This window comes from Thunnus thynnus, chromosome 6 (genome assembly GCF_963924715.1).
Source record: "Thunnus thynnus chromosome 6, fThuThy2.1, whole genome shotgun sequence".
In the NCBI taxonomy this organism is placed as follows: Eukaryota; Metazoa; Chordata; class Actinopteri; order Scombriformes; family Scombridae; genus Thunnus; species Thunnus thynnus.
This window is the reverse complement of record NC_089522.1, coordinates 32,273,073-32,297,528: the sequence shown is the minus strand read 5'-3', so window position 1 is coordinate 32,297,528 and position 24,456 is coordinate 32,273,073. Positions and strand designations below refer to the sequence as shown.

Here is a 24,456-nt window from a genome sequence, read left to right as displayed (position 1 = left end):
GGCTGTCAAATAAGGGGGGAACACATATGATGCAAACTGAGAGCCAGAGAAATCATTGCAAAACTATAGTAGTACAGTAGTAGCAACGTTATTAGCAGTTATAATAGTGTTAAAGCAGAGGGATAAATATCCATTATGCAAATATAACAAGCATAAAGTAACTATATTGGTGGCACATTGAATACTGCACATTAATTAAAAGTGTCTTTGTAAATATGTTAGATCCCTGGCTGCCTGTAGATTCAATGGGAGGTACATGCCAAAGGAAAAAAACCCAAAAAACATTATATGGTAACATTCATTCATACGTATGCCGAGTTTAGAGTTTCAATAATGGAGCGAATAAAAGAGGAGAAAGTAAATGAAAGAAAATAGCAACAGCAATAGTGAAACACTGATGATAGTGTATGGCATGTCCAAATAATCATAGTCCATAAAACAATGGAGGTGTGGATTATAGTAGAAGGTCTCAAACTCAAAATGATATACCAGTCTATGATGCCACCAGTCTGGGAGTGGATGATAGGGTGACGTTAACGTTATGATAATCCCATATTCAAATCAGTTATAGGACATTACTACTTATAAGACCAGGTATATTACTGAAATGGATACAACTGCTACAAACCTGACTTGTGTTGTAGTAAACAGGTGCATTTGTTGTCACTGAGCCTCCATGCCAGAAGCTTGGAGAGTGTGTGCTGTAGGGATGTCAATCAGGTACATTTTTCCAAGACATTTTAAAAGATACTGGGACAGAGTGTTTAAAGTTACAACGGTTTTAAGTTATAAAACTGTCTATTGTTTTATCAAATAACATGTCTTCTCAAGGCAGTTATTGGTCAGTGTGTCTCTACTTTGGTGTAAATGAGGTCATGACTGAGTGTGTAGAGTTGGAGGAAGAGATACAATGCATGACAGTCCACACTGGACTAGATGGAGTGTGCCTCCATCCATGGGTCCTGCAGGCTGCGTCCAACACCTACAGGCAGGACTATGGTGAACTGGAGGCACAACAACATGTATAAACATGTCCGGGTGGTAATATCATCATGTGTGGTGCTGAGAATAAGGCAGAAGTTTCCTGATCCATCCAATGACTACACTGGTTTTCATTATCCACAAATATAGTTTCAATAGGACAATAAAGTGGTTCACTTGTGAATATGTTTATGGAACATTTTCTGTCTCATTACCCTCTAAAAATGCCTTGGCAAAATGAATAAAAGAAAAGGTTAGTTACATTATGAATAATTCATAAAATAGTTTATTGGCTATTCTGTATAGCTGTAGTAATGTATGCAATAGCTTATATTTTGTTTCAGAATGAATGCTCAAGTACATACTGAATGTTTGTATACTTTTATTTTATAACACTACTTTTATAACTTTCAGGGCCAAAGATTAACATCTTCAACATGAACCAGTTTTACCAAAATAAACAATATAAGAACAACTATAGGATCTAAGTAAAAAGAAAAAAGGCCCAGTGTCTTCTCAAATTCATGTTAAATAGAGCAGGTCTAGACCGTAGTCTTTAATTTACAAAGACCCAACATCCCTCCATGAGCTGCACTTGGTGACAGCAGCAAGTAAAAAGTCCCTTTAATGGGAAGAAACCTTAAGCTGAACTGGACTCTAGGTGGACGCCATCTGCCTCGACCTGTTGGGTTGAGAGAAAGAGGGACAGAGAGACACTGTTGTTGTTGTCTTTTAGAAATAAAACTGTATTAGTGTAATGTATTTCCTCATTAGCTACCTAGCATTTATACCAGCCTCTTGTCTATTGTGCTTCTGAGCTGATTATCTGTCTGTCTGTCTGCGCCCAGTCTGGATTTTGTTTGATGATTCCACTTTTTCAGAAAAATAATTCTTCAGTAACTCCTCCTCTTCCTCCTCCTCCTCCTCCTCCTCCTCCTGGCACCCATCGTGGCCCCTGTCCAGGTGCCCCAGCTGTGGCCCCTTCGGGCCTTGCGCCATAAAATATTGCTAGAATGTTAAATAAATGTATAAATCTGCACAAAAAAATTAAAAACATTGAGGAAATACTTTAAAATGACCTAATTTAGATAAAGGCTTGTTTTGTACAGTATTATTTTGTAAATTCATAGAATTATCCAGTTTATGCTTAAGGCCGCCCAATCAAAGCACAGATTTCCAGATATAAAACACAAAAAAATTACGTAAAATTATATTCAAATTATCCTCCTTTAACACCCAATAAAGGTATCTTGAGAGCTTTAGGCTTTAATTGTATGTGATTGTCTTATCTATTTACAGTAAATTCCTGGTAAATACTGGTTTTATACTGTACAAAAAATAGGATCATGTGAAAATGGCATACAAAAACATAATTTCAATAATCATTACTTCATATAAACATTATTTGAAAGTAATTACAAGCAACTGTCTACAGACTTTTCCAACTAATGTATAATATTTACTGTATATAAATAGTATTTGACAGTAATTACAAGCAACTATCCAACATATCCGTCTGGCTTGAGCTTTGATAATATGGGTGAAGGGATGTAAGACCTTAAAACACTTGAAAAAACATATAAATGTACACATAGAAAACGTCTCTATACTCTCTGTGCTTCAGACAGATCGAGAAAATGTGAGCAGATTCAAATGAATGTTGTACAATCATTGGATGAATCAGGCTGTGGGGCGATAATCTCGACCAATGATATTGTTTGAGTTCTGGGGGCGGGTCCTCCCGGTGTGATTCATCCAATGACTGCGCAACATTCAATTGTTTGCATATACGCGCACTTTGTTGATCTCTGCCTGAAGCGCTACAGAGACTACAGAGAGAAACTTTCTCTGGATAAAGTAACGCAAGTCATTTCCCAAGACTGTTGATTTGAAGATGATGACTCACATTCAGCTTTCAGTAAAGGTAAGGTAATCATTTTGTTTTTCTTCTAAACATGAAGTTTCATATAAAAAGAAATATAAACTGAACTTGTCATGAGTTGAGCTAACACCAAGGGCAGCAGAAAGGGAAAGTGAGATAGTAGCATTCAACGCTAGCTACAACTTGACATAACTAAAGCAATGATGTTGCATAAGCGCCAGAATTTTAAAATGTATGTGGAGTCAGCAGTGCTAATGTTAGCATTTGCTTTTTGTATGCATTAAGTAACGTTAAGTCTGTGTGGTGTCAGATAACATAGCGTTATGCCAGTCCTAATGAAGCTATTAACATTAGCCTTGAATCAGAATCTCACATCAGTCATAGTAACGTTAAATAAATTACATTTGTCAGTTGACCATTTACATGTTTCAGCTCCTGTTCTGTCCTGCAAACATTAAATAAAAGGCTGTGGCAAGTTGTGACCTGAGAAAGACTTTAAGTGACAGCTAGTATGCTAGTGTTAATAAGTTTAGCCAGTTAGCTTGATAAGTTACTAATATTATTTATTAAAGAAACATCAGACCGCCCAGCTGCTCCTATTTACTGCTAGTAAATACGTTACCAGTAACCTGCTGTCTACCGACTAAGTTAGTGTTGGTGTGAAGAACACACAATGCACCACAATGCAGTAAGATTTACAGTGTGGTAGTGAAATGAGTGTGGTATGCTGTGTAAGTTTGTGTGTGTGAGTGTGTGTGTGTATACTGTGCAGACAGGCAATTATTGTTCATTTTTCATAAGCCTGGTTGTCTGCTGGTCCGGGCTCTGAGGCTGTGGTACCGTTTACCAGACGGCAGAAGCTGAAACAATCCGTAGTTGTGGTTAGAAATACAGTTGTAATACACTTGGAAAATAATAGAACACCTCAAAATATGTATGTTTTAATTTAATGTTAGTATATCAATGTGTCACAAATTTATTGATAAAATAAATATTTTAATCATGATAATAATTTGAACTTTGCATCCCCCAGCCTCTTCCTGAGTTGTTTTGCATCGCTGGCATGGTTTTCCCAGGCACAGCCTTCACATACGGCCTGCATGGTTATTGGAAGGTTCTGGGCCTCAACATCCCCATGGTCATACCCAGCCTCACCACCCTGCAGGAGGGCGTTCTCAGCCAGGGGAAAGCCAAGTGGAGTTTAAGGAACTGCTTCTGGGTGCTACACTGCATGACCCAGGCCTACTGTCTGTTTACCAGGTGTGTGCACTAGCTCACTCATTATATAGATCAGTGGCTAAACCGCACTGTCATGCTGGAACTATTGCATGATCTTTTTCATTTTTTGTGCAGATTTATACATTTGTTTCACATTCTAGCAATGTTTTATAATGAGATTTTCTTTTTATTTTATTATGGTTGGACTGTAAAAATGTAGACAATGTCCAAAGTAAATATCCGTATTTTTAAAATAAATCTCTGTAGAATAATTAAAGGTTTTTTACTGTTATTTGACGGTAAGTGTTTGGCAACTTTTGCTGCCAGACTTTTTACCATTTTTTTTACCTTTTTTTTTTTTTTTTTTACAGTGTGGCAGGAGTAAATATACAGCAATAAAAACAGTAAAAAATTACGAAAAAGTCAAATAACAACAAATAAATAACAAACAAATCTGCAGAGAAGGAAATACAGCAACAATAAAAACAATACAGTGTAGAAAAATAAAAAAAAATCAAATAAAAACAAACAATAAATAGCAACCATGTCTATGAAACACTGTGCAACAATAATATCACCCAGCAGACACTTAAAATGATCCGCTGACACATTCCTGTTTAAATCCAATACCTCTTGTAATTTGTTCCATTTATTTGGTGCAAAAAAAAAAGATAAAAGCTAATTTTCCAAGCTCAGTATTGATCTGAGGAGTTTCAAGGGATATAAAATATCACTGTGAGTGGGTGTGATGACAGATGGATTTAGGTTTTAAAAGAGAAGTGAGGTAGGAGGGGAACTTGTCTAGTAAAGCCTTAAAAACAAAAAGTCTTACCCTCCGATCACTGAGAGAAGATCAACATGTTGGTATAGTTCACAAACATACATCACCGTTATCTAAGACTGACACCCACAGAACAACCACAGAAGAAGAACAGAGAGACAGAAGAGGAAGGAAGGAGGAAGAGGGAGAGAAACTGGTTTAAAAATGATTATTGCATTTATTGTTGGAAATCTAATAGTAAAAGTAGAAAAAAGTTCAAGTTTTAAATCATGTATCATCATAAATCATCATCATTAAATCATTTACACACTCTGGTCATGATAATAATGACATTTATTGTAAATTTAAACATTGTCTCACGTGCTGAAACAGAGTTTGGAGACTTTAGGGATGATTGTTTAAGAGGAGGGAGGGAAGCGAAATGAGTTAAAATGATTATTTTATTAACTTTAAGCAACTTAATGACAGAAAACTCTTCACTGTGATAAACTGCTGTAAAAATACAGTCAAATTCTAACAGTAAGGTTCTGTTCTTTCTAAATACTGTAAATTTTGATGCTTTTTGGAGCCAATACCAAGATCATGTCAGGATGTAGGAGGGATGAGTGGACCCAAATGCAGGACTGAAGAAAAACGTTTTATTTTGACACGAGCATACAAACAAAAGGTGACGGGACAGGCATACCTCCAACAGAACAGGCTTGACAGGACAAAAACAGACGATCCAACAAAGACTCAACTGAAAAGCAGACCTTAAATACAAACTAAACTAATCAGGCAATGGGGAACAGGTGACTAGACACAAGGAAGGGTAGGCTGGGAGTGATTGGCTGAGGGAAACAAAGGGAGCAGGGCAGGTGAGGGGAAGAGCACACGAACACAGGAGGAGGAAACACAGGGAAACCAGGAAACCAAAAAACACAATACTCTAAGCTACTGGAAACCAAGCAGCAACCTCCAGGGCTGTAAAATGAAGCCAAAAACTGCAGTTCCTTGAATGACCACTTGAGGCTCCAAAAGCGGGTCAATCCCCATTGACCCCCATGTTAAAATGCCCAACTTTACAGCAGAAATAAACTGGTACAAACAACGGTTTTGGTCTCTGTAGCTAATTTCCTCTTTCATGACAACTGTACGGGAGGTGAATTTTTTTATAACTCACCTGTTTAAATTTTATTAAGCCGTAAAGTTCTGCATAATGAAGGACATGGCTGCTTTGAGTGACAGGTCCGCCAGCCACTAGGTGGCTTGTTTCAGCCATTCGGCCCGCCTCTTTGCCCATTTTTGATTGGCTGGGAGTTAGGCAGCGTCACGCACTGCCAAGATGGCGACGGCTGGAGCGGCTCGCTTTGAGCTTCAAAACCGCTCTTCAGAAACCAACGGGTGACGTCACGGTAACTACGTCCATGTTTTTATTCAGTCTATGCTGGAAACCCCAAAAGAACACAAAAAGTCCAGAAACCAAAGTCCAGGCAGGATGTGACAGATGAGACATTAACAGTCAGCTACTGTAAGATTTGAGGGTAAAATACAGTATTTTAATTTTCTCTGCTGCAGCGATGGAAGAACAGAAGCAACAACCAACCATCAACATCATATAAACATCATTCATCCTCCTTTTGGAATCAAACCAGAAGCTCAGTAACATCTTACTGAGAAAATAGAAAATACATTTGTGCATCTTGTTACCCAGTTATAGTGACAACGTTTAAATTTTTACTAACATTAAACTGGTATAATCCCAGTAAACACCTGACTGAGTGTTTTTCAGGTTGTGTTCTTCAGTTGGAAGTTTGAATTACTGATATTTAAACATTATTCTTACTGCTGTTTGCAAGTCTAGTTTAAAGATTGTTTTAGGATGACTGTTTTCTCTTGAACTACACATCAGACCTAGTCTATAACTTCACCTTGTTTATCCCACTTGTATTTCATAATTAATAATAGCCTTCAATCTAAAGCACGTAACGATTGAAGGTTATTCAGATATGTAGTCAAGTTGATAAAGATTTAAGTTATTTTAGCTTTAGTGTGTTTCTAAGCTGTAGTTTCCTGCCAAGTTGCACTAAAACCTGGAACATATCAGATTGATTGATATGTTTACATGTTTTCATTGTGATTCACTCTGAGAGGAGAACAGACGCCAGCTGGGGCAAGTAAATTCCTAAGAAGACAAGAAAGCTCACAGTGAATCCTCGTCTCTCTTCATAAAAACTTGACGTCACTTCAAAAAGGAATTTTAAGTCTCCTTCTTGTGTAAAAAGTTTCTCTCTCCCATTCAGTTCTTTCATTTCTCTTTCTCTCACTCTGCGCTCGATTTTCATTCTTGTTTCTTTCTCACTCAGTGAACTTGGAGCTCAACCTTCTGCCGTTTATAACAGAGTACATTTGAAGGCATTACAAACTGTATATCCTTCAATCTGTTTGTTTGTGCTTTTATATTTTTTTAAACAGTAGTTTTAAAAGCAGTTGCTGTTTTGATTCATGACTAAATTCTGCTGGCAGTTCAGGATATTATAATGAAGGGCTTGAACCTTGAGAATTATTCTTTTCAAACACATACTTGAATCTACTCGACATATCTGAAAGCTTTTAAATAAATGTTCAGTTCCATAAAGCTGCCACTTGATGTTAAGATTTTACATGTAAAACTGAGCTGATCTCATTACTGAACAATTACGACTGAAGACACGCTGTTATTTACAGTATATGTCTGCAATTTATAGTCGTTTTTATTAATATGAATAAGAAGAAAACTTTTGTTTACTCTAACATTTACAGTAAGAAACTGTTCATCACATTCTACAGCAGAATACTGTTTTATTTTTACAGCAATTAACTATTAAAGTAAATTACAGTAGTGACACTGTAAAAAAAACAAACCCTGATAAACTACTGGCAACTACAGCTGCCAATAGTTTACTGTACTACTGTATCTGTAATTTTACAGATTTGTTACAATGGACCATTAAGATTGAGTTGTTATTTACAGTATATGTCTGCAATTTATAGTTGTTTTTATTGATATGAATAAGAAAACTTTTGTTTACTGTAACATTTACAGTAAGAAACTGTAAAAAAAAAAAAAAAAAACCCAAAAAAACCCTGATAAACTACTGACAACTACAGCTGCCAATAGTTTACTGTACTACTGTATCTGTAATTTTACAGATAGATTTGTTACAATGGACCATTAAGATTGACTTGTTATTTACAGTATATGTCTGCAATTTATAGTTGTTTTTATTAATATGAATAAGAAGAAAACTTTTGTTTACTCTAACATTTACAGTAAGAAACTGTTCATCACATTCTACAGCAGAATACTGTTTTATTTTTACAGCAATTAACTATTAAAGTAAATTACAGTAGTGACACTGTAAAAAAAAAAAAACCCTGATAAACTACTGGCAACTACAGCTGCCAATAGTTTACTGTACTACTGTATCTGTAATTTTACAGATTTGTTACAATGGACCATTAAGATTGAGTTGTTATTTACAGTATATGTCTGCAGTTTATAGTTGTTTTTATTTATATGAAAAGAAAACGTTTGTGTTTACTGTAACATTTACAGTAAGAAACTGTAAAAAAAAAAAAAAAAAAACAACCCTGATAAAGTACTGACAACTACAGCTGCCAGTAGTTTACTCTACTACTGTATCTGTAATTTTACAGATAGATTTGTTACAATGGACCATTAAGATTGAGTTGTTATTTACAGTTTATGTCTGCAATTTATAGTTGTTTTTATTGATATGAATAAGAAAACTTTTGTTTACTGTAACATTTACAGTAAGAAACTGTAAAAAACAAAACAAAAAAACAAAACAAACAAAAAAAACGGTAAACTACTGGCAACTACAGCTGCCAGTAGTTTACTGGCTTTTTTGTAGTTTACTGTTTGTTTTTTTGTAATTTTACAGATAGATTTGTCACAGTGCTTTTAAATATAACAATATGATTTTTCTGATTTAAGAAAAGAAATGAAGTAGGCTAATTTAGAAATCCTGGTGAAATATGAGTCTAGTGGTTTTCTGACTCACCTGTAACGACATCAACATCATGTGAAAGATATGTTCAAATATAAAACTGAATATATTTTAAACCTTATAGGCATCACCATCACTGATCATCATCATCATCATCATCACCTGCACCATCACACGTCAGTATCTCGCCTATTTTTTACGCGTGACGCACGCGGTTCTCAGCAAAAAATAGACAGTGAAGATGATCTATTGATAGTCATATTGACATCATGGCAGCAATATTACACCTTTCACTATAGTTTCAACGTCTATATGTGTAGAATGTGTCACAGAAAAAAAAACTGCGGGTCAGCCTACGCGGTGCACGCCGGGGCAGGAAGCCTCTCTGGCGGGGAACTTCAGAGCGGAGAGTCGGTGACACACGGAGCTTCTTTTCTCCTTCTCGCTTTCTGTGATATTAGTTCAAACCGGAACTCCTGCCTGTTGTTTCACCTGCGTCCAAACGGAGATTCAGTGTTGTCATATTTTCCTTTATTTGTTGTCAGTTTCCCTGCTGACAGTTAGTTTGGAGGTTTGTTTGGCTCGTTTGGGGAAGTTGGTGTCGCCTGGAGGGATTTTCTTCTCTTGGAGCGGTGACAGCAGGGGTTTAACTGGCGGAATAATCGATATAACCAATAAAAACCCCATCATGTATGAGTGTATGTGTGAGTGTATGCCCATCAGAAACACTTTCACCTCACATAGTATTTATTCCTCACAATCGAGCACTTCTGAACCTTTTTCTGTCTAAATATAAATGAAACTTATAATGAAATTATATGTAACATTATATTATTTGAAGAACATTATCAAGAGTCAAACTCTACGTAGACAGATAGGGATGTGTGTCTGTGTCGACACCGCGCGCAGCAGTTCAGAGACGCACGCGCTGCTCAGGAACAGGTAGGCAGTGTGTCCCAGGTGTAAAACAACCAAGGAAACTGAAAACAACTGACAGCTGCTCTCCGTCAGTTCATCTCCAGCAGGAGAACAGAGCGTGTTGCTCCTTTGTAGTCTGATAAATAGGAAACTCATCACATTCAGCGCCTTTTTTCCCCCCAAGCTGCTTACAATAAAGCCTCTTTTGTCTCAAACTGTTAACTCATAGTTCTTCAGAATGAACGTTTCCTGTATTACTCAGCACCAGACACCCACTGGCCATACAGTTAGGACATAGCATGGACGTCTGGCCAATCACAGCGCCTGTTACTCAGGGCGGGTCTTGATAAGAAAAGCAATGGGATCTATAAGACCGCGTCAACACGTCCTACTACCAAGATGACGCAATCACTCGTATAATATTTCAGTTTTTAAAAATTTGATCTGACAAAATATTTTTTTCCCATATTTAATCCGTTCAGTTTATGTTTGTTATTAAAAAGAGTCTGAATCAGATTGTTTGTTTAGATCATTAACACTTTCATCTCTGAGCTGCTGAAGCGTCTGAATACAGATGAAGAGAAAAAAAAATAATAAATGACGCGAACACAGAAACAACCCCCTCCTCCTCCATCCTGCTCCCTCTCCTCCCTCCTCCCTCCTCCTCCTCCTCATCCTCATCCTCATCCCTCCATCTCCTCTCTCTCCTCTCGACAGGCTGCAGGATGGACCTCGTAAATCAGGTACAAACACTAAACATTCATCTTTTTTAAAAATATATATATATATCATTTATTCTCTTTTCTCATCATGTCCTCATGTATGTGTGCTCGGTGGTCGGGGTGTGTTCGTGTCGTGGTGCGGGGCGGCCCGCCGGGGCTTCATGTTTGTGTTTGTCTCCCGGAGAAGCATCTCTGTGTCGGGCCGCATCACGGCTGCAGGACGGTCGGCGGCACGGAGACATCAGACATATTATCGTTATTATTGATAACTGAAAAATCATGAGAAATAAGCGTCAAATGTCAGATATCAGGCTGATTGATCCGTTTTTATTCAGGAATTATTTTTTATAGGAATCAAAAAGAAAAAAACCCGCTGCGTCCGTTTGTGTCTCTGCTGAGACTGAATGTGTAACATGTCGCTGATTTTTCATGATACTCTGTCTTTATATATTCATATATTCATGCTGTCCGGGTGATATTCGCTGTTTTTACAACCCGTCTGTGTTTTTGGCTGCAGGAGGTTTTCACAGGGAGGAGCGTTTGGTTTGTGGGTTTTTTCAGCCCTGCGCGCTGCCTGCAGGAGAAACGAAATAAAACACCAACCGTCATAAACATCAATATTTCAGCTGCTCCGTGTAAATGAAATGATATTCATGACATTCCTCTGCGTGTGTGTGTGTGTGTGTCTGTGTGTGTGTGTGTGTGTGTGTGTGTGTGTGGTTGTAAAATGGCAGCCGGAGGAGGAGGATCTCCTCTCTGCTCGGGATGCTGATGTTGTTGCGGCTCTAACCAGCTCTGCTCTGCTCTGGTTTTTTTTTTTTTTTTTTTTTTTTTTTTTTTTTTTTTTTACTCTTCATGTTTCCCACCCGAGCTGCTCCCGTGTTATTTAACCGGGTTATAACCCGGTGTCACCTGCTCCTCCTCATCCTCAGCAGCTGCTGTAAGATGGAGACCAGCGAGTTTCTGCTGGAATATTCCTAAAAATATTCCTGTGAAATTTATCGTAATATTTTCCTCATATTCCCGTTATAACAAACAGTTCTTCCAGCTGTAATACTCTTACAGACACATTAATCCTTCTGTCCTCTGCAATGAACATCTGCATTCATGAATTTTTCTATAATATTCTGGTCGATTTGATATAATTACTCATCTCTTACTAACAATCCTACACTATTTTCATAACATTCTCGTGTGATTTTATGGGAATAATATGTCCATTATGTAATAATCATGAAATATTCTCATATTAAGTCAAGCAGATTTGTTTGTGTTGAGTCATCTTCTGACTCTTGTTCACTTTATGGTTTTTTTTGGATCCTCTTCATGATGACAGTTAATAATATTCCCATAATACTCTTATGATATAACTGAAGCCTTAATATCTTCATGTATTTCAGCTTTCATTTTCTATAAAAGGTTTATCCTGCAGGAAGAATCTAACGTCATGTTTTCTTACATTTACTTTATCATTTTTCTACAATATTCTGGTCAATATGGCTTATTGTACATGTTTCCTATAATATCAGTTATAATAATGACCCATCTGTATTTCACTTCAACGCTTCTATAATAATCTGAGACAACATGTGCTGCAGGTTCTCTATGGAGACAGTATGTTTATGTTAATATTCCTAAAATATTATTTTGTGTTGTTAACATGTGAAGCCTTTTGTTTACAGTATGATGACAGTTAATGATATTCCTGTTATACTCTTATAATATCATTGAAATGATCGCAGACTTACAGACAAATATTTCCATGAATTTCAGCAGTAAATTCTCTGAATCAAAGGTGACGTCTTAATTATGGCTGCAACTAATTTTCATTATAGATTAATCTGTCGATTCTTTTCTCAATCAGTCGATTAGTTGTTTAGTCTATCAAATGTCAGGAAATGATCCAGAATACAACCTGAAATGTCTTTTATCAATCCGACAGTCTAAAACCCAAAGATATTCAGTTTACTGTCATATCTGACAAAGAAAAGTATTAAATTTTAATATTTTTCAGCTAATGTTTGACATTTTTGCTTAAAAAATGACTAAAATGATTATTCAATCGTCTAAATAGTTAATGTTCTGTCTATCAGTTAATCAACACATAAAAATCTCTGCGTTTAAATTCTACCCAGTTTGGGTCAACATGGCACCAGTGCAACACTGGCTTAACTCTCCTCATTCAAATCTATTATTTTGATCCAGTGTTAAACACCAACTTTAGCTAAAAACCGTCACAGGTGTATTGTTTCTCATGCAGAATGCTGTACAAATGACATTCAAAACATACACAACTTATTAATAATCAATAACAAACCATGACACGTAAGTTTTGAAAGAGTAGATCAGTGTTTCCCAAACTTTTCTTCTGGAGACCAGTTCACATCAGGCCTCATCTATAAATCATAAGAAGAGCAAATTTGTGCATAAATGAACATTTTTACATCAGCTTATATCATCCTGAGCAGGTAAACCAGCCGTTTCAAAGAGTAAGTTTGATAAATCACAACTTTGTTTCATGCACTTTATTAAAAACATGTTAAATATTTATAAATGAGACCAGATACGTGCATTTAAACAGACGCAGAATGAACGTTAGCTTTTCATATTAGAGTCAATGTTCAATAATCAGAACAATATGAACATTCATTACTATGAAAAACAGGCTTGTTGTTGAAAGTTTATTGAAACGTTCATATTATCAGAACATGTGGGTTCATGTTTAAATGCAGCTGTTTTTATCAAACAGTCAGTTCGTTAACAACATCAGGTCTATTATGGGATATTTACTTATCCTGAATATGATCTGCTCCAATTATCCAATTGTGCAGATTAGTTTCACTTACATCTTGCTAATGTGATGAGTGGCCTGCCGTGCAGGACGCGCATATCGAGTTCAGTCGACTTCTTCTGTGTTTTGTCTTTATTTTTGTGAAAACAGAAGCTCAAACTCCGCGCTCGTATGAGGTCGTGAGGGCAAAACGTTCTCCTCGCTTAGGACAGGATGTTCGGATCAAATGCAGATCCAGAATGAAGATAATGCCGTGCATTCATGTCTTCTCTTCTTTGGCGTGCGATCGCTGCTCAGCTCTAACAGCTCTGTGTCTTCAGCAGTTCGTTTCCAGTAATGGATTCAATTCAATTCAAAGGGATTCTGAATCCAACTTTTGTCGCGTAAAATGTCAGATCTCTCTGCTGGGAAAGAGCTACCAAAGTTAACAATGACAGTCTGAATAAGTCCAGTCAGATGTTTAAAATCTGTGTCAGTGCTGTTATTTATATGCTGTAACATGTAGCAGTTTGGCTTTTTGCCGCCTGAGTTGTGCAAGAGCCACGTCTTCAGGGACTTCTGGAAAGCAAACCGGCAAAAGATGTTCTATGTGAGACATCTGTGCTCTCACTGAGCTGCATAGATGAATCCCCCTGCTGCTTCTTGAAATAAACTGCTCCTCAAGGTTGTCTGACACATCATTCATTCTTCAGGAAACCAGTGTTGTTACTCAAGAGGATGCGTTTTTTAATTTTTCTGCTGACTTTTCGTCAATGACTGCGCCGTTAAACCTGCAGCAGCAGGAATGACTTCACGTCCGTCCTCATGGGCGGTGGTTTGGCTAACGTTAGCTGTCGTCTGGTCTTTAGCCGGCTTTTCTATTTTATTAGGCAGCATCCATTTCTTATGTCTGGCAGCAGAATCTGTCAAGTAGTCGTCTTGCTGACTGCGCCAGTCTCATCATGAAGAATAACTCTCCTGTCTGAAGCACTTTAATCTCACTACTGACTCAACGTTCTGAATTTATGTCTCTAACGTTAATAATTATGTGAATAAATGTTAGAATGAAATGTGTCATTGTTTAGAACCAGAACAGTGAATATGTGTAAGTTTAGTGGATTTCTTATTTCCAAATTTGCATTTTTCTGTCTGTTTCACTCACACTGACTGATGATAGAACAATATTATTACCAGCTGACTGAATATTATTTTATATCAGTTCATGTGAGAAACAATGACAGAAGATTCTTGCATGCAGCATAAATTCCTGAATGTTATTCAATCCAGTAAAATAATCAAACACATGTATTGAAGAACTACTATAATTGCAGTCCCATTAAGGAATATATTTCTATGTGCACACTGATTGTAAACATAAAGTGCTACACAGGGTTTCTGCAGGCTTCGCCAAGTTAAATTTAAGACTTGTAAAGACACTTTAATACCACTTAGAATACAATTTAATTAAGCAAAAAGTTAATTAAGCAATTAACTTTTTGCTAATCAGCTTTTCAAGTTATTGATTAAGTTACCTTTGAAATAAAGAACGAAAGAAAAATGTTTCAGATCGTTTATTAAATGTTGGCTTTCAGTGTAGATTGTGACAAGAAGTTTTATTTATAAATTTTAGCTCATTTTATACATTTTTTAATTAAGCTGTGTTTGAAATCTAATACACAAACATAAATAATATGTAGGAGAGATTCAGCACCACAGACTGACAAACAAAATGTTTTTTTCAGTAAGTGAAGATGTTCTGAAAACACATATAATAACATATTAATACAGCATGTGTGTGTGTGTGTGTCCAGTACAGTGAAGTCATATATCTTCCTACAGTACAGCAGCGTCAGTCACATGACGTCTCTGCAGAGCAGCAGCAGCCAGCTGTTTACGGGTGCTGATGCATTTGGGGCTATTTGTAGAAATTGAATTGCATACTGCCATTAAAGAGCAGTTGCTGAGCCAGCTGTCCATAAAGTCCCATGCTGCATCTCCGCCGTTTAGCCGGTGATGCTGTCGAGCTGTTTGAAGCTTTGTCCTCCGAAGGCCTGACGTTTCCACGGCTGGCGTTTAGCGCGTCGCTCCACCGTTTTCGACTATGCAGAGAAGGAGCCTAGTAGCTTTGTAAAGAACATGATTTCTCTTGCTTCTAGTCCGCCCTCAGCCAGTTCCTGATGCTGTGACTCTTTAGAGATACCATTGAACCCAGTAACTGACACCCACTGGCTCCAAAGAGTGTCACACCTCCTCTAACTTTTCTCCTCTGTTTGGAGGTAAAAGCCTCTATGTAGGTCATCTTAGATGTGTTTGAAATGATGAAACAGTTCACTCCTCAGGCCTTCAAACATCAAACATTGACCCTCTTCTGCTTTGATGATCCTTTCATGATGGTTTTTGTGGTTCTTTGTTTCCTCGTTGAAGGTGAGTGTCACATGTTCGGTGCCTTAAGGTAGAAATAAAACAGGAATCAATTGGCGAGTTTGACCAAGTTTCTTCATAACACCTATTATTAGTATTACTTTGTCATTATTATGCTATTATAAAAGTATTTTAGCCTCTTTGATGATGATTAACCCAGCCGTCGAATCTCGTTTTATTACAAAAGATCATGGTTGAGGTTTTCTCAGATCCTCCTCTCCTCTCCTCACAAAATGTAGCTGGACGTTGAACCAGACTTTGTTTACCAGCCTCGCAGTGTGTTTGGGTTCATCGCCTCTGAGTTCAGTCATAGCAGGATGATGTTCAATCATGTCATAGTCAAAGTATGAAAGATATCAACTGTTAGGGATAATAAGGCCTAGAATTATTTACCAAGTCTAATGTGGAAATAAATGTCAGTTTATGAGAATTTATTTCACTTTTGTCATTACTTCCTGGTAGTATATAACAATCATTCTCCATAATATAACTAATTACTCATTAACATGACCTGGATAAGCAGCAGACAAAGAATGGATTAACTGATGGATAGATTAAACAATTAAACAATTAATTTAAGGTCAGAGGTCTGGAACAATAGAACTGGGGATTTTCAAGCCAGGTTTTGCTAAAATCACACAAAACACATTTTATAACTAACATTTAAGATATTTATGAATGAAATTTAAGACTTTTAAATACCTTCTAAGGCCTTTTTCAAGACTTTTCAAGACCCGTAGATACCCTGTAAATAAATGATGGGCTTAAAAAAGGAGATAACCAGAAGAAACCAAACACATCTTTAACAAATACCAACCAGTGACAGACATGAAAACAACGTTAGTCCCTTAAGTAAAAAAAGCTTTCAAAAAAGATGTTGGGGGTGGGGGAGGGGAGGGGGGCAGAAAAAGCACTTGGAGCCCTGAGAGGATCAGATTCGTAAATGCTTCGTCGTCCTCGTGTTACGACCTCAGACAAGACACTCAAGCACAGGAACAGCCTTAATATCCTTAACCATGAAGGGACAGGGGGTCGAGGTTAGGGCTCAGAGGCGGCTCTCCACACCTTGGATTAGATGTGGTCGTCTCCTGGAACCTGTAAAAGACCAGTCAGGAAATCATGCATTCAGCAATAGTGTTGTTACGCACAGAAGAACAAAAAAAAAGTACGAACTGAAACACCGTCTGACTCACAGACTGGACGTCCTCCATCTTTCTTTTCCGAGGAACACCGGTGGTGCAGAGCCTTCGACAGCTGCTCTGCATTCCTGTCTGTGAAATGTTCAAACCTCTTTCCGTGTCTGTAATTGTATATTGAGCAACCACACACTTTAAAATGGTCTCTCTACTCATGTGTGATGGCCTTCTCTTTAATTAGAAAATCATTTTAATTCACATTTTTAATTTTCTATGAGGACGGCACACCAGCAGAGCAGCAGACATGTCGTCCCGTTAAAGAGATGTACGGATGCTTAAACTGACCAGAAAGCATGAACATTTCTTGGCATGCATAGTCAAACTGTGCCTCCATGATGATGTAACAGGCAAACTGAGTGTAAACTGTGGTTACATGTTAGTGTTTGTGATTGTGATGAAACTCGTCATCGGCATGAAGACACTGCAGGACTGTACAAGAAGTCCCTGTTTAAAGACTGGAAGGAAATATTGATTTAACAGTAAATGAATTAATTATTGCAGCACACAGACATTTTCTATTCTAACACTTGAAACACAAATCAATATTAACTGTAAGTCGCGGCTTGTTTTTTCAGTCCACTCACCCGCTGAGCAAGAGTCATAAAACACTGATGTTATTAAGTATCCTTCAGTCTCACTCCATAATAATTATAACTAATTTATTTAAGAGCATTGTTGAAAGCATTTTATACAAAAGCTTTTTATTTACACAGTCATGCAGCCATATACTTTTATGCTATTATTGTTTCCATTATTATTATTACTTTCATGAAAAAGTAAAATAATATGTGAAGCCATAATTTAGACTGTCATACAAGTTTATATAACTGTTGTATAAAAACAGGAAGTAGGAGGTTATAGATAACTGATAGCAGGTGTTAGTAAAGATGGAACATCTCTCCAAAAAGAACAAATTTATGGTCCTGTCATACTTTTAACAGGAAATAAAACTCTACTGGTTGTGTTTTCACGAACCTCTGCATCTGGCTGGTGAAAACTGGTTATTTCATCCCCTAGAGCTGAGTAATATGGCCAAAAATATGATCACAATAATTGTTATTGATCAATCAATATTTCTGGATCGATATTAATCACATCATATACATATATGGATAATGCTGCCAGTTTGAAGAGTATCCTGATAATCAGTGAAGCCTGAAGAAACCAGAGGGTTCATTAGTTAAACTTAGAATATAGTTTATTAAACGTAAAAAATAGAATAACATAATGCAAACATTTAACTCTGCAAACATGGTTTAGTTTAGAATATATTTTGTGATAAAAGAATATATTGATTTGCATCTTAATGTAAACATTTTATCTGCTTTAACAAAACAATACAAGTTAGCCTGCCTTGTAACTTAAAGCTGTGATTACTATCACATCAAATTCCTTTGGCAGGTCAACAAACATCTCAAATGTTTATAGAGGTTCAACCAAGACACAAAAAAAGTAAACAAATGCATCACAAATGTACTGTAACATTCATACACGCTACTGTAAGATAAAATACATTTAAAAGGTATTGATTATGTTCTAATTTTACAGCTCTCAAATGTTTTAGAGGTAGAAATCTGAGTAAAAAATGCTAAATTGTAATCCAGTTATTATGCTACATCTTTTATATATACAGTATATATTCTGCTGTAATCTCTTCATTTATCTTACTGACCACATTATTTTCTGTGCTTAGTTCACATGTCACCAGATTCGCTAGTTTTCTTTCTGAAATGACTCTAGTGTTGATGGCTAGCCATTCATTGCTACTGTGTTTACTTAGCTTACTCAGCTAGCTTACTTAGCTGGACGAGGCATCGCATCATGAAGAAATGGCTTCCTGGTGAAAGTATGTTCATGAAGTAATTATTTTTTCTCATATTTGATAAAAACTGCTCTGTGAACATCCTGCGGATCTTTAGTATTGGCCTCATGAAAGGTGTCGTAGAGGGCGGATCAGCAGATCCTGTGAATGGGTGGCCATTCACTTCAGATGGTTCCAGTTTGGTCAGCGGCCATGGCAAGTTCACGTCCAGTTTTGGTTTGCCAGCCAACAAAAGGTTTTCTTGTGCAGCCTCTGTGAATCTTCCCTCAAAAGGGCAGAAAGGCGTAATGTCAGGTTCACCAAACATCTTGCGAATAGACCTTTTCCTGCAGTTACATGACGAGATGAGAAAGTGTTTTACGAATGGTCAAGAGCACTCTTACCAAGATAAGAAAAAAACATCTTATTTTCACAGTCCCTCACATTTGAGAAACATAAAAAAAGCCCTGCATGAATATCATATAATTAAATTTAGATTATATGTTTTAGAGTCATTAGAATAATTGGATTATTAAATTTGTGGGCTAAAGAAATACTGTTGGTCCATTGATCCCAATTAAGACTACAAAAACCCTTGGGTGATACTGCATGCATTTTGAACGGCTTACATACCTCTCTAAAATGCTTTGGCCACCCAGGCCTTACACAGAGAGTGCGTTTTTAGAGATTGCACAGATCTAATTGATGAGACGGATTAATGGTTCCCTAGCCATTTCAGATTGCCAAGAGCACTGCTTTTAGATTTGTGCAATACTCTACAGCCTCAACTCAGGCAAAACACACTCCGGTCAAATCTCAGGCCTCCACACCTGCAAGTACTTAGCACAATCAGCCACAGGATCCTTTCAGAGAGAGAAAGGAGACAGGTCAGGCATTTCACAGCCTTCTTTGAGTTGTGCACTTCCAAGAGTACTGAAAGCTATCGTATCATTCATGCCCCAGTACATATTGTTTCAGTGCAGTGCTAATGAACAGACAGAAATTAGCTTTTTTTTTGCTATAGCTGGACTCCCAAATATCATTGGCGCTGTAGACTGCACCCACATACGAATCAAAGCACCCTCACCAGATCCATTCCCATTCCTCAACCGTAAACTGTACCACTCCATTAATGTCAAAATAATATCAGATGCAAACCGCCACCTTCTGATGATAATATCTTGTGTGCATGAGTCGGTTGTCCGTCCGTCACAATGGCATCTACCGAAGAGTGTACAAGATAAGTAGTCTTTACAGTCTTCACAGTCCTCCCACCCATTAAAATCAGCAGGAGGTTTTTCGATGTCAGTCACTACAGGAGACACATGCAGTCATGGTCTGCTTTACAACAATGACTCACATTATTAGAGCCATATATAGTATAGAGGAGTACTCACCAGGCATGCTAAACGCCTCCCTCTTGTGTAAGTCCATTATTACAACAGGAGGATGATGTCCACAAATGACACAGCAGTAATTGCAATCTAAGGATGTGAGCGCCTCAAAATGGAGGACTGCATGCAGGATGGGGTGGTGGTCTGGATATTTTGTATTGTTGGTGCCTGCTATAGCATCCAAAGCCCTTCCAGCAGCTATGTGATTTTGGTTGCAATTAATTAGAGGAAAACATAATGAAGAGCCACACATCTTGCAAAAATAATATAATTATACTCAACTAATAATGATTATGGAATTGCATTTATGTATTATTTTGAGATACTCAGGGAATTATTTAACAATGCAATGTTCAATAACTGACATAGCATATTAATAGTTAACAAATGCATCATTTGATCTGAATTAATAGCTCATCCTCCACAACTCCAAGGAGGGAAACAACCCTCGTCTTTGTGGTTATCACCATGGGTTCTGAAAGAGGAGGTCGCTCTTCACGCTCGATGCAGTGTGTCTCATATGGAAAAAGGTGTTTGGGGAAGAGGTTCTGCACACAAAACATTGCTGGGGAGGTCTGATGGTATAGTTTTATGGCAAATTATGTATTGCAACATGCCATGCAGTTTCTCCCCCTTGAGTGGATATAGAGACAGAAGGGAATGGCACTTACAGGTCCTGTTTCCACCACATCCTCCCCTGCCACAGACTCCATGGTGAGGGTGTCATGCACATCATCAGCACTGTCCATTTTAAAAAGCTCTGGCTTAACTTGAAAGAGCTGCCATTTTGCCAGGCTCTTTTGAAGACACGACTTAAGTAGTGTTACGCAAGGGCAATGCAAGGACAAAGTGTTGGTGTGCTGGCTGTGGTGAACCAGCACACGACCAAGCTTTGAGAAAGTTGTTACCCGAGGTTCAAAGACCGAGATTTAAGTTTCTTTCTCCTTCTGTGTTCCTTCAGTAATGATAATGATAATTATAATGATGTGACAGTACACACAAGTCACTCTCTCTGGTCTGTAGTGTCGAATACGGGGAGGGCATTCGGGTATGGTGCACTCTGTGTGTATCTTGGTTTCTGGTGAGGGAGGGTCACTGACTACAGTTACGTCAGGTGTTACAGCCTGATGTTGCTTTGATGATGAAGAACACTTTCAGAGGTGTTTCTCAAAAGCCTCCCTCCTCCCAGTTGCCCTCTGACACGTCATAATGGTAGTGACCTTCTTTTAAACATGCCAGATGAGGTGTCACTCTATGCAGATGATTTACTCCTTTATATTTCAATCCCAGAAAATTCTATACCTCACTTACTAGAAGTACTCAAACAGTTTGGGAAATTTGCAGGTCATAAATTAAATTTCATGAAAAGCCTACGTTAGCAGAGCAGATATGACCAATTTCCATTCAAAGCAGAGCTAAACTGCTTTACATATCTGGGAGTACATGTAACAGGTACATTCACAGCACTCCTTAAACATAACTTAACCCCATTTCTAGATGGCATCAAGAAAGATTTAGCACGGTGGTTGAAACTCCCAATTTCTTTAGCTGGGCTCATTAAGTCTGTTAAAATGACTGTGCTACAAAAATTCTTACACTTGTTTCAAATGATCCCCATTTTTCTACCAAAATCATTTTTTAAACAACTGGACAATTGGATCTCTACGTTCATTTGGAATAAATGTAACCCGCATATGTGAAAAGTATATCTGCAAAGGTCAAATCCAGAAGGTGGACTAGGTCTACCCAATTTCATGCACTACTACTGGAGAGCAAACATATCTAACCATAACACATTTTCCGACTGAAAAGGCCTGACTTGGTCACTCATGGAGATACAGACCAGCCTCTCAATTTCCACTATATCGCTTCTGACCTCTCCATTACCTCTAAATGCGTTAATGTGTGAATGTCCTTGAGAAAAGGAATGTGCTTTAGGAGGCCGACTCCTCTCTTTTCATTCTGGCTTAGACCCAGATAAAGTAACATCTTGGGTCTTGGAGTAAACAGGACAGGTTAAAGGGTCAAAGGCCACATATAGGTTAGGGCTCTTGCCTTCCTGTGTCCTTGGGAGATGTGGCTCTTATCTAGTATACATGGGCATGTAAAGGTATACCTTGTGACTGTTTGCCATTAGCTGTAATCCATAAGTTTGATTTGACCAATCGGTGATCATTTCTTTGTCTCTGAAGACTATAAGAAGGTTAGTTTGGCTTTGTATAGTGAAACAGTGGAATGATTCGCTTTGTGTGAGTTCCATCTCCTTATTGATCAATAATAATTCCATTAATCTTCAGATCAACCAGTGTCTTTGCTTTTATTTCTGTGTTTGTGTCCAGCGTTTTAGCAGCAATTCCATAACACACTTATTCACCTTTTCTTAGCATTACAAACAGACCCAATGCTTAACTTATGGCAAAGAAACAGTCTCGTGGTTTTCCCCAAAAAGCACTTCCCCGTACTCCCCCAGTACTCCCCCAGTCGATCCAGTACATTACATCTTAGACCTCTACCCATATAAGAAGGGCCTAATATGCAGTGTATATACTACAATCCAGCACATTAATTCCCTTACTTTAGCAGACAACAAAGCAGTTTGAGGAGAGGACATTGGTACAGTATAGTGCGCCTCCATATGATGCGATGACTTCTCTGTATTCAGAGAGTGGATTTGTAAAAGCTACATAGAAATTCTGTCTTTTACTCAAATTAAGCCTCCTCTTGCAATAGCAGGCTAACCAGGTGCCCTGTTTTCTTTTTACCAGAACTATGGTGCAAAGACACTAGAGTGGAGAACTCTGATAGTCTGACTCAGTCCACATGAAAACATTTTATACACAGTTTTTTTTTTTTCTTTTTTCTCTTTTTTGTCTTTTAAAATATTAATAGTCTATTTACATATTATTATTTTGGTCTATTGCTTGCTAAACTTATATGTATGTGAGATGTCACCAGTAACTGTACCTGTTCCTCAACATAAAGTTTATTTTGAAAAATTAAAAAAAAAAGAAAAACCAAACATGCCAGATCTCACTTGTAAATGTAATATCCTGCAACCACAAGAATGAAATATCCACATTAAAAGGGCAAAAAAAGTACAGGATATACAAGAACACCAGTCTGTAGGTTAAATTCAACACATGCATGCTCAAGCTCTCTCGCTCTCTCTCTCGCTCTCTGTGAATTAAAGTCTGCGGGACTATAATAAGTAATGGTTGCATTAATTTACGGTGGTTTGCAAAAGCATTCAACCCCCTCCAGAGTCATCATAACTTGTTGTGTTACTATAACAAATTGTTTATTAAGAATAAACAAATTAGCCTGGGAAATCCCACTCTCGTACTACTGTACAACAGTTAAAAATATTAAATATTCATTCAGGCTGAGATACTGGATGTTTTGTTTTTTTTATTGACAGCATTTGATTTATTGATTGCTGTTGGAATGTTCGGAGAATTTCAACAAATATGACAGAACAAGCTTCTAAAATATATGATCTACCCTAGCTTTAACCCAGTAATGTGTCGGTGCTATATATATATATATATATATATATATATATATATATATATATATATATATATATATATATATATGCATATAATGTAAATAAATAAATATAAATATACTATATATAAATATATATTATATTGACTCTGATTCCAATAACCTGTCCTTCTGTTCTCTGCACAGCATTCAGTTTCAGATTTCATATTTTTACAGTATTCAGTTGGTTTCAACACTTAAACGTCTCTTATCGTCTCTAGAATTTCTTCTTGAATGTCAACAAAGATCTGAACTGACAGACTGAATCATGTGTCACTGTTACATTTCTATAATATCTGTACAGCAGCAACTAACGTTTGTTTTCATTATCGCTCATTCTGCAGATTATTTTCTAGATTATTTGATTCATCGTTTGGTTTCTAAAATCACAAAAACTCAAACTGACGTCATCAAATGTCATATTTTATTTGACCAAAAGTCCAAAACTTGTTAAATATTCAGAAGATCTGAGACACTGGAGAAGGTGGAACTCAAGACTCCAGAGATTACTCAATGTCATTATTTTTCTGTTAATTGACTAATCAATTAGTCATCTAATAGTTTCAGATCAAAATATTTCAATAATATTCAGAGACAATTTGTGATTCAGATTTATTTGTAAATGTTATGTGTCTATTATATGATATATAAATTATTTTTTAATTTAGTTTGTTTAGATTCTATTTTAATAAAATATTAAATCAACAATATCCTGAAAAATATTCCTGCACAGGCAGCTCCTCGTTGTTTTAACGTTCCTCTGATGTTTTATAATCAATTGTGACCTTAATGTGTTTTTATTATTAAATATTATAATAATATTCCAATAATCAA

General features: G+C 37.1%; 1 protein-coding gene across 2 annotated transcripts in view; it reads left to right on the top strand.

Annotated features, from left to right (window-relative positions):
- Positions 1-10,392: 10,392 nt before the first annotated feature.
- LOC137185144 (synaptophysin-like) overlaps positions 10,393-24,456 on the top strand; it is a 30,047-nt gene continuing 15,983 nt past the window's right edge. The window contains exon 1 of one of the 2 annotated variants that reach the window (XM_067593437.1): positions 10,393-10,515. In XM_067593437.1, coding sequence (XP_067449538.1) covers positions 10,498-10,515 — 18 coding nt within the window. In that variant the 5' untranslated portion in view covers positions 10,393-10,497. The remainder of the gene's footprint in view (positions 10,516-24,456) is intronic. The other variant, XM_067593436.1, reaches the window with a different exon arrangement.